We start from the raw sequence: 11772 nt of genomic DNA, 5'->3' as shown, positions 1-11772 counted from the left end.
GCTGCTGCTCTGACCCAGAAGGTCTCAACATAGCCAGACAAGTTTTCAGTCAGCTCTAAACTTATCCAGCTATGTTATACTGATGAAATTTTAAAATCCTGGCATTGGTTCAGATATTTAACTGTTTATTTATGTACCATGTTTTAGCCAGACAGACATACTGAATATGGATTTCTAGCTAAAAATTTTTCAAAAGGGCAAATTTAGGAGGCTAACTCCCTAACAGATATTAAAAGCATTCCTCGTGCAAAAACGTCCCCATACATGCATATGTGGGCTACATGCGAGAAATGCACATTTTAAGAAGCTGAGAAGTACGCACGTCCACACCCGTGCACACATCAAGAATAAAGAGGCAGAAAAGGGGCAGGGCATGGGCTTTCCAGAGTTGGGCCAAGACTTACATATGTAACCCCCGAATTTTTCAAGGCTGAAAATGGCAATATGCGCCATGTTACCTGAGTAACTTTACTGTTGAGACAAAAGTCAGGAGATTTGGGGCCAGAGGGATCCTAAACACTGGGGAAGTGGGGAGAGGGAGAGGGAGAGAGTGAAGGAAAGAGAAAGAGAGAGAGAGAGAGAGAATCTGACACTCTATATATCTCCCACTATAAAAGGGGCACTTTCAACTCAGGGTTGGGTTTTGGTGGGGGAGAGATGTTACATTGGTCTGCCTAGGGCGCAAGGATCTGTAGACCCCCCAAAATCCACCCTGACTAGAAAGTGCCCCTCTTACAGTGGGAGATAAATAGAGTGTCAGATTCTCTCTCTAACAGTCTCTCTCGCTCTCTCTCTTTTTCCATAGTCACTTGTGAGTACACGCGTAAAGGCTCCACGCATGTTAGATATATTTTAAATGATATGCATGTACTTGCACGCACACTATAAATTTTTTTTTGCTCACATGCCCAATACGCGTGTTTATGGGCACACGTGTGCTTCTTTAAAAATGTACCTGAAAGTTCGGACCCTAAAATGTATCTCTTAGTTCCAAGCTAGATTCCTTTGAAAATTGAGCTCCAGTATGCCACCAATAGTAAAGAAATAATTTCTCTTAATGTCAGCTGGACTGTGCATTTAAGCCTGAAATAAAATCTTGAAAAAAATGAAACTACATCTTTAGCTCTATTGCTCTGATTGCATTTTATTGTACTGCAGAATGCATACAGTTACAGCATTAGTGGCAGGTGATTTATTTTAATTACATTTTCTTGACCATGGAAGATAAGACACAACAGAAACTTTGTTTTCAGTTGGGTCCCAGGCGTAACAAAATGGGGAACATGGTACAAGGAATATACCGGGCTGAATTTTCAAAAAATGCAGTTTTATGCATGTAAATGGGCTTTTTAAAATGTCCTGGTGGTACATAGAAACAATTCCATATGTTCTTTTATATGCACAGCAATGAGGTCTGGAATAGTATTTGTGTGTGTACTTTTGAGTTTTGAATGTATGTACATAAATCTACTTGTACACATTTACACCTGCTAATGATCAGGTATACATCTGTGCACATATGTTGCTCTGGGTTCTGTGCATACTGGCTACGTTTTAAAGCGGATTTATGCATATGTGTGTTTTGAAAATTCAGGCTAAAGTCTGCGTGTACACTTTAGCCCTCTGCTGACCACTGAAAATTACCCTCCCCAAAAGTATAACAATAGCACGTGTACACCATATCAAGTATATAAATCACTAATCAGAACTTCTAGTTCCCCTTGGAGAACAGCACAGAGTCTATACCTGCGTCTTGCTTAGTTTGCTTTTTTCTGCTATGATCACGATGAAGAAGGAAAGAAGCAGGAAGGAAATTCAAGATCTGAAGACATATTTTAGTCAGTGTATATCAATGCATCACTTTTCATCTTCCATGTGCTGCTTGTCTTTGACACCAGAAGCCACCACTGCAAAAAATATCTCTGGGAAAAAAGTGCGGACAAAGACAGCAACTTTGGGAATGGGGTTTGCCAGGTAAACCTCTTGCTTCTTTCTGCTGACTGTACACAGAATTTCCTCTGCTACTTCAATTGGATGCACACCATATGCCAGCTTCCTGAAAAAGACTGTTAGTAGAAGGAGACATTAGGATTACAATATAAAACCATCTAGTAGGAGAATCACAAAAAGTATTTTGCTCTTGCATCACATCCACTCCCTATACATCACATCCACATCGTCATTTGCAACACATCTGTACTACAGACATCATTCCTGCATCATGTCCATGCCTAACACACATTGAGCCTGACATCAAAGAATGCTGAACTCTTAACTTGAATATATGTGCACAAGTTAATTGCCTAAGATAGATCTTTATATTCAAAGGACCTGATCTTACAAATCATTTAAGTGCACAAAATGTTTCAGGTACATTAATGGTCTTTTTGAAAATTGCCCTGGGGATTTTACATTTAAAAGTACATATGGAAGTGATTTCATGAACACTTTTATGCATACTTGAAAGAGGCATTCAGCAGGGCAGATTTTGGGAGGAAAAACTATTTACGTGCATACTTTCATGTAAATATGTGCTCATATGCCACGCAGAGTTTGGCATACCCCTGCTAATTTTCAAAGCAGACTTACACAATAAATCTGTTTTGAAAATTTGGGTTGAAGTCTGCATGTACTTTCCACATGAGGACTGCATCCCTACATGGGCTGTTATAAAATTATCCTCAGAGAATACAGGTGCCTACAACATTTCTTTGAATATAAGGGCCTTAAGACAGTTAGATGAACAACCTAACTTTAGGAACCTAACTTAGGATACAAACACAGGCAATCAGCAGTGTGATTCTAAATATTGTCCATTTCCCTGTCCCTTTCCCATTTATAGATGCCTAAATTTAGGCACTTTCATTCAATTTTCAAAGCAAACTGTAAGCAAGTTTAAGGGTGCAGGGACCTGTCTGTTACAGGACACTTTCAGTTGTCCTCCTACCTTACTTCACGATCCTAAGCTCAGGAAAAAGACAATGTGTTCTCTTCAGAAATAGACTTTTATCAGATGTGGCAGGATTTAGCATTTAGAATATAACAATAATACATATCTCTAACCTCCTGCCTACTAAGCTCCTGTTTACCCTAAAGAAAGTTCTGTAACATTGGTGAGTTCAAACATGCCATAAACCTAAGAACAGAGCTAAATACAGCACAATTTAACACAAAACTTAAGACTTGGTTATTTCAGCAAGCCTTTGGCACAGAAAAAGGATGAGAAATAATATCAACAAGTAATTGGAGCAAGGAATAGCAATCAGGAGTTATTAAACAGTGAATCGAATGACTAATAAATACATGTATGTTTTATTCCTTTTTTGTAATTTTTTATTTTAAAAATTTTTTAAGAGAGTGGAGATATTATCATTGAAAACTGTTTGTTTTTTTATTTTGATATTTGTAAAACTGTAAATCGGTATGATGGTTATATTCAAATAGCGGTATGTAAACATTTTTAAATAAATAAAAAAATATTAATACACATAGCTAACTTACCCCTGGTTCCAACTTCAGGCAATGTCCCCTGTTTACCTCTGAAGCAGGCTCTGGCTGGAGAGCTGGAGAATGTGGGCAGGTAAGGAGACTTGACTCTGGGACAGGTTCTGACAGAGTTACAAGTGGCCTTGGGGCTTGCTTCTGGGTCCCTTCCCGTATTTGCAGAGCTGTCAGACTGCTCTCAACTCCCCTGTCACCTCACACTGCTCACCATGGTCTCTCATCAGGGCGTTTCCTCTCTCGAGTCCTAGTTTTCTCCCTCCTTAATACCAGGGAGTGCTGGTCTGCTTTGGACTCCCCTTTTGCTCTTTCTTTCTAGGTTACTCTCAGGGTTCACTCCCAGGGTCACTCTCAGGGTTTGCTTCCCTTGGGGGTCATTCACGTTACGGTTGGGTGCTAGCCAGGTGTGGTGAACACCACCTACAGGATAGGGAGAACAGGAGTCACAGCAGAGTCTCTGATAATGGCTGGAGAGGAGTCTCTGGTTGTAAGGAGTCTCTGATACCAGGTTCTGGCTGGAAGGAGTCTGTGGTGCTGGGAGCTGGCTGGAAGGAGTCTGGCGCAGGCTGGAAGGAGTAAGTCTCTGATGTTGGCTGTGGAGTCTGTGGAGCTGGGTACTGGCTGGAAAGGCATCTCTGGAACAGGGTGCGTGAGGGTAAGGTTGAGCTTTGTGATCCACTGGAACAGCATGGGGGTACGCGTGGGTGTGACTGGTAAACGTGGTCTGAACACTGGAACTGAGTGCAGGTATGGGTGGAATCAGGATAGCGTGCAGGTACGTGTGGAACTGAATGTAGGTAAGTGTGAGCTGGAATGAGAGAACCAAGGAGAGCAGGACAGACAATGACTGGACTAGACAAACCAAGACAAGACTTATACTGAACAGAAAACACAAATGCCCGAAGGCAGCAAGGCAAGGAGGCAGGACACAAAGCCCGAAGGCAGCAAGGCAAGGAGGCAATAAGACAAGAAGGGCAGGGCCCCAGGCCATGGAACAAGACAGATAGTGAGATGCCCGGAGGCACACAGAAGGTAACAGGAGGCTAGAGCAGGGAGCCCAAGGGATCTTGATGATGAAGCACTGAGACATGGGCTAAGCGGGGTTAAGTAGGAAGTCTAGGACATGGAGCAGATAGGTAGGACAGACTGGCCCAGCCAAGAGAGCATGCTCGTGAGGGGCCTCTGGTGGTGAGGAGGCTGCACAGCAGCCATAGTCGTGACACTTCACTCGTCTTTCTCTTATTTGCTCCCTTGTTTTATAATTTCCAGCTAATAAATATGTATAAGCTCATGTATAATCACATGGAGGGTGGAGGGTCTTTGCTGCATTGCAGGTCTTTTACCCCCTCCCCATTTCTTTTGGTTGGGGTCCTGCCAAGTTCCAGGTATTTTTCCCCCTCCCCATTTCTTCAGGGAGAGAACTGCTATGTCTGTTTGCCAAGCTGTTTGCCCGAGTGTTTTTCTCTGTCTTAGATTTCCCTCCTCTCTTCCAAGGCTGGGGGTCTTCTGACTTCTAGACTCAGTTGGCTGATCCATTACTTCTGCTTAGGGCTTATATGCTGTATTGTCTTTCTGCCTTGGTCCTATTTACACAAGTACTTACAAACAGACAGATCTAGATAAAGTATCCTTCAGTGTAAAGTTCTCATCAGGGCAAGGTCTCTTGTTTTCTAATGAGACAGTATTTTTGTGACCTGTCAGTATTGTCAGCATGTTTCTTTGGCTAGTATGATTCATATTTGCTGCTTTTAAAGGTAAAACATGGGATATCTCCCTACATTTCCCTCTTCTTAAGCGAGATGCACCAACAATGGAACTTATCTTACTTAAGCCTAACTACCAGCTACTATGCAGGCCTCAGCTATATGACATGTATGACCACCAATGATATACACAATGGGTGAAAAAGATCCACTTTCTCTCTATATATATAACCACACAAATTGTAAGAGAAAAGCATCCAACTTTATTATCATCAATTTCAAAGAAAGTTTAGGAAATGTGTCCTTAAAATGTAAACCCACACACACACTCATTCATACCTTAAAAACATCCAGATACACAATGGTAGTCAGCATATAGGACCCCAAAAGGTCTATACAGTATTACATATTAAGTTTCAATACAATGCTTTTCACATAACTTCCCTGTGGATACACCCACTTCGCCCATATCTACTTGATACTTCACAAAAACATAAAACATAATTATACAATACTGTACATCACTATTGCCTATTCTCAATGGTTCCTTGTGTAGCTGACCCCTTGTGTAAATCTCTTTTCTTTGGAATAACCGTTCTTGACTTCGTTGTTGATAATTGTTCACTGTGGTCTGACCCCAACAAGCAGCCCCTGTTTCACATGCGTTTGCTTCCTCAGGGGGACTACAACCACTGAGAAAACAAACCTACATTTTAGATGCAAATATTTAGGACACATTCACGACCATAGATGCTTAATAACCCTTTTACCTCAAAATCGTCTGTTATTAGGCATTTTTCCAGCCTGTACACCAATCTCCATGCTCTCTTAAACGTCCTCCCTTTTTCTCTTCCAAAGACCAATTTCTTCAAAGCACAGCAGATATCGCAATCGGTAGAAACCTAAATTATACCAAACACATATACTGAACATCTGACCTCGTTAAATTAGAAAGAACACACAAGCTATGTCTAAGGCTCTCTCAAATCCAATCGCTTACCGTTTCTCTAATACTCCAAAACATGTGTCTTACAAAAGACAGACGTTTCCAAACCTCTCCTTTTTCAACAGATTCAAAGGACATTCAACTGCGCCATAAATTCACCATGGTGCATAACATCTCTCCCTGAACTTTTTTTAAAGTAACTTACAAGGGCCACCGCCCTAACGTGGTAAATTGCACGCCTCAACGTCCCTCACAACGGGACATGACGACGTGACATCATCGTACTCTGAAATCACACCCACCGCAACACAACAAAAAGAGATTTTCACTCACTATGTTCCCATAACCACCGCATAATACACTATAATCGCCAACCAAACACAAATGATGTACTCACTCTGCTGCATCTAACAGATATACACACACTCATACGACATCATTCAAACGAATTACACAACACTAACCATTCACAAAAAACATCCATCCATATTACAACCACAACAGAATGTGATTGACGGTAAATAAATCAATAAAACTTTGATGTAAATAACAGCGGAGCTATATATAAACTTTAAAAAAAGCGATCCACTCTATCTCTGCGTTTAAACCATGGGGCATCAAAATTTGCCAATCAAAGATGCATTGCTGTTCCCATTGAATTCAGTTTGTAAAGTCTTTCTGAAGAGTCTTCGACGAGCCGTCCCGTGCTTCCACGGCCGCCTCTGAACTACTTCAGTTACGGCAGGGAAACCGGCCCCTGGAGGAATATGCCATGGAGTTTCAGACCCTTGCCACTGAATTGGGTTGGAGAGCCGATAGTCTGCACGGTATATTCCTAGAGGGGCTCTCTCCTCGTCTCCAGGACGAATTGGCGGCCCGAGACCTTCCAGATGACCTCAACAAACTTATCGATTTGGCAGGTCGGGTGGACCGGCGTATTCAGCGTCGTTTTCGGGAACGGAGACCCACGCAGGGACAGACCGGTCCCCGGTCCACAGCACCTCGCCAAAAGGTCCCAACCGGGCGGCTCGACGGACTTGGGGAAGGTTTGGATACTAGAACAAGGTGGAGTCCTATGCGACCAAGGACTCGGCGATGGAAAGGAGGGCGCACGACGTTGGACCCTGTAGACTGAGGAATCTTCACCCTGGAGACCAGCACTCCCCCGAGAGGAGCTCGTAGGAGCCCGGCCGCTGGGACTTTTGGAGATTCACCCTGGAAGCCGGAGCCCCCCCAGGAGGAGCCCATAGGGGCCCGGCCACTGGGACTTAGGAGAATCTTCGGGGCCGGTGAACCCAGGAACCAAGGAACAACGAAGGTCCGAGACGGAGTCCAAGAATAAAGCCAAGTCGAAGAGTCAGGAGAAGAGACAAGAGGCGGAGTCGAGGACGGAGCCGGGCCAGAGCCAGAAGTCAGAGGTAGTACCGGAGCCAAAAGGGTGAGCCAAGAGCAGAGTCAGGGACGGAAGCAGGTCAGAACCAGAGATCAGAAGACGAAGCCAGAGCCAAGGGAGAAGACGAAGGACGAGTCAGGAGTCAAGCCGGGTCAAAGGTGGTGATCAAGCCAGGAACGCAGCAACTAAGAATCAGGAAGCCTGAAGAACCTCGTTGCAAGGCAAGGAAGGCTCCAGCTGCAGGGATTAAATAGCCCTGCAGCATCTGATGTCATCAGCAGGGAGGTTAGTGTTCTCCCGCGCTGGCCCCTTTAAAATTGGAGCCCTAGCGCGCGCGCGCGGCTAGGGGGCAGGGCCAGCCGTGGAAGGACGCCGGCTGCTCCTCCGGAGCAGGAGTGCCGCGTCAGAGGCCAGTACAGGCCCAACGGAGCCAGAGGCGGACCGGACCCGAGTTGGGGGTGAGTGGCGGTCCCGGGGCCGACCCGGGATTGCAACAGTACCCCTCCCCCTATGCCCCCTCCCCGGGGGTTTTGGCTTGTCTGGGTGAGCCAAATGGAATTGGCGGAGGAGGTCTTTATCCAGGATATGTGAGGAGGGTTCCCAGGAGTTTTCTTCGGGACCGTAACCCTCCCAGGAGAGAAGGTATTCCCAACGATGGCGGTGTAACCGAACGTCCAAAACCTCTTTCACTGTATACGTGTTCCCTTGGTCAGCGGAGGTGACAGTGGGTTCCGGAGGCAGAGTCTGGAATCGGGAAAGAGCCACCGGCTTGAGCAGGGAGACGTGGAAGACATCATGTATTTTAAGAGTGGAGGGCAAGCGTAGCCTGTAGGACACTGCCCCAATACGTTTGGCCACGATGAAGGGGCCAATATAGCGGGGTGCTAGCCTCATGGAAGGAGTGCGCAGCTGAATATTTTTGGTACTCATCCATACCTTAGTTCCTGGTAAGAAAACTGGAGCGGGTCGCCGGGTTCTATCGCATACTCCTTAAACCGAGCGGACGTCCGACGAAGTTTCTCCTGGGTGGAGTGCCAGAGGTGATGGAGCTGGTTGGCAGTTAGTTGCGCTGCCAGGGACGAGACCGTCAACGGCAAAGGCAGGGGAGGCTTGGGAATCCTCCCATAGACCATTTGGAACGGGGACTGTAGAGTAGCGGAGTGTTTGTGGCGGCTGTAAGAGAACTCTGCCCAGGGTAAGAGGGCGACCCAGTTATCTTGCAAGTCTCCAACAAAGGCTCGAAGGAAGGTCTTCAGAGTTCGGTTGGTGCGTTCGACTTGGCCATTGCTCTGGGGGTGAAAAGCGGTGGTCAAATCCAATTGTACACCAAATTTTTTACAAAGAGCCCTCCAGTACTTTGCCGTAAATTGAGGACCCCTGTCAGAAGTAATGTGCAGTGGCAATCCATGTAGTCGGAAGATATGCTGGGTAAATAGTTCGGCCAGTTCAGGGGCTGTGGGTAGTTTCGCGAGAGGCACGAAGTGGGCCATTTTTGAGAACCGGTCGACTGTGACCAAGACCACGGTCTTTCCCTCCGAAGGGGGCAACTCCACTATAAAATCCGTGGATACGTGGGTCCATGGCTCCGTAGGGATGGGAAGCGGTTGGAGGAGACCCCAGAGGCGGCCTGGCAGAGGTTTCTGTCAGGCGCACGTGGGGCATGACTGGACATAGAGGCGAACATCCTCCTTGACCCGTGGCCACCAGTAGAATTCCGTCAAGAGATCTAGAGTCCAGGCCATCCCTGGATGCCCGGCTGTTAGCGAATCGTGGGCCCATGCTAACACCTTCCTCCTTGAGCAAGCGGGAACCACTGTTTTACCCGCGGGTGCCACTTCGGATGCGGCCACGAGAACCTTGGCTGGGTCCAGAATGTATTGGGGAGGTTCGACGGTATCGTCAGTTTCTATGTTACGGGAGAGGGCATCCGCCCTGACATTCTTAGCTGCCGGCCTGTAGTGGAGAGAGAAATTAAACCGGCTGAAAAAGAGGGACCAGCGCGGCTGCCGGGGATTGAGACGCTGGGCACGACATAGGTATTCCAGATTTTTGTGGTCCGTGTAGACTATTATAGGGTGCTGGGCTCCCTCCAGCCATTGACGCCACTCCTCGAAAGCTAATTTGATGGCGAGCAATTCCTTGTCCCCAATACCGTAATTCCTTTCTGCGGGGGAAAATTTATGCGAAAAGTATGAGCATGGCAGGGCTTTACCATTTTTGGAAAGTTGGGCAAGTACGGCCCCCACCGCCACGTCGGAGGCGTCAACCTCCACAATGAATTGACTCTGGGGATCCGGGTGTTGGAGGCAGTTATCATGTAGGAATGCTTCCTTAAGGTCCTGGAAGGCCTGTACAGCGGCGGGCGACCATCTCCTGGTGTCGGCGCCCTTCCGGGTAAGGGCCGTTAACGGGGCTACCAGACTGGAATAGTGCGGGATGAACTGGCGGTAGAAGTTGGCGAAGCCCAGGAAGCATTGTAGGGCCTTGACTCCCACCGGTTGCGGCCAGTTCTTGATGGCGGTGACCTTGTCGGGGTCCATATGAAAGCCTGTGGAAGAGACGATGTACCCTAGGAAGGGTAATGATTCTTGTTCAAATTGGCATTTTTCCAATTTGGCGTAAAGCCGATTCTCCCTCAATTTCTGGAGCACTTGGCGAACGTGTTGACGATGTGATTCAAGGTCTCGAGAGTATATCAGCACGTCGTCCAGGTAGACTATAACCGAGGTATGTAGCAAGTCTCGAAGTACCTCATTCATGAGGTTCTGGAATACAGCTGGGGCATTACAAAGACCGAATGGCATGACGAGGTACTCATAATGACCATCTCTTGTGTTGAAGGCGGTCTTCCACTCGTCCCCAGGACGGATTCTTACTAGATTGTAAGCCCCTCTGAGGTCCAGCTTTGTAAATACTCTGGCTCCTTGAAGACGGTCCAGGAGTTCGGGAATCAAGGGCAGTGGATAGCGGTCACGTCGAGTAATCCGATTCAGGCCTCGGTAATCGATACAGGGCCGAAGAGACCCATCCTTCTTCCCCACGAAGAAGAACCCGGCCCCAGCCAGGGAATTCGAGAGCCTGATGAACCCTCACTCTAGGTTTTCCTTGATATACGCGGACATGGCCTGGGTCTCTGGAAGGGATAGCGGGTATACTCGTCCACGAGGTGGCGTGGTGCCCGGCAGTAGGTTAATTGCGCAGTCGAAGGGCCGATGTTCAGGGAGTAACTCGGCCTTCTCTTTGGAGAAGTCATCTCGGAAGGCATGGTACTGCGGAGGCACTGCTAGAGGGGTCGCTAGGAGCGGAAGCGTGGGTTGAGAGCGAGCAGGGAGACACTGACGGAAGCAGGTAGGGCCCCAGGATGTGATCTGGAGGGAGTCCCAATCTATCACCGGCGAATGTTTCCTCAGCCAGGGCAAGCCTAGGATGACAGGATGGATGGATTTTTCTAGGATGAGGAATGAGATCTCCTCAGTATGGAGAACACCGACCTGGAGCATGAGGGGGCGAGTCCGGGTGGATATAGTCCCCGGGAGTAGGGTCCCCTGAATAGAGGATACTCGTACGGGTGGCTCCTGTGGCTGGGTCTCCAGTTGAAGCTGCTGTTCTAGGTCTCGGAGAATAAAATTCCCCCCGGACCCGGAGTCGAGCAGGGCTAAGGTGTCAAAACCCCCTCCCGGGAGGCACAGTTTTACCGGGACGGTACATGGGGAGTTAGACGTGGTATTGCCTAGAATCAACTCCCCGCTAGACTCTAGGTTCGGGCGTTTCCCGGGCGCTCAGTGCAATGGGCCAGGAAGTGCCCTTTGCCACCACAGTAGAGACACAGGCCCTGGGAGTGACGCCATCTCCGCTCTTCTGGGGAAAGAGGACCTTGGCCCAACTGCATGGGTTCTTCACCCTGGGCGCTAGGCGGAGCGAGAGGAGGCGGCCTGACATGAGGTGGTGTGGACCGAGGACCGGTCTGTCCCTGCGTGGGTCTCCGTTCCCGAAAACGACGCTGAATACGCCGGTCCACCCGACCTGCCAAATTGATAAGTTCATTGAGGTCATCCGGAAGGTCTCGGGCCGCCAATTCGTCCTGGAGACGAGGAGAGAGCCCCTCTAGGAATATACCGTGCAGACTATCGGCTCTCCAACCCAATTCAGTGGCAAGGGTCTGAAACTCCATGGCATACTCCTCCAGGGGCCGGCTTCCCTGCCGTAACTGAAGTAGTTCAGAGGCAGCC

At 47.7% G+C, this 11772-nt stretch overlaps 1 protein-coding gene across 3 annotated transcripts in view; it reads right to left on the bottom strand.

Moving 5' to 3' along the window:
• Positions 1-1124: 1124 nt before the first annotated feature.
• The window catches only part of DHRS7C (dehydrogenase/reductase 7C), a 107460-nt gene continuing 96812 nt past the window's right edge, over positions 1125-11772 (bottom strand). For 2 of the 3 annotated variants that reach the window (XM_029616406.1, XM_029616407.1), the window contains exon 7: positions 1125-2066. In XM_029616406.1, the coding sequence (XP_029472266.1) occupies positions 1858-2066 (209 nt within the window). In that variant the 3' untranslated portion in view covers positions 1125-1857. Of the gene's footprint in view, positions 2067-5955; positions 6107-11772 lie in introns of those variants that run through there. The other variant, XM_029616408.1, reaches the window with a different exon arrangement.

This window comes from Rhinatrema bivittatum, chromosome 9 (genome assembly GCF_901001135.1).
Source record: "Rhinatrema bivittatum chromosome 9, aRhiBiv1.1, whole genome shotgun sequence".
NCBI lineage: Eukaryota > Metazoa > Chordata > Amphibia > Gymnophiona > Rhinatrematidae > Rhinatrema > Rhinatrema bivittatum.
This window is presented reverse-complemented; position numbering and strand designations above follow the sequence as displayed.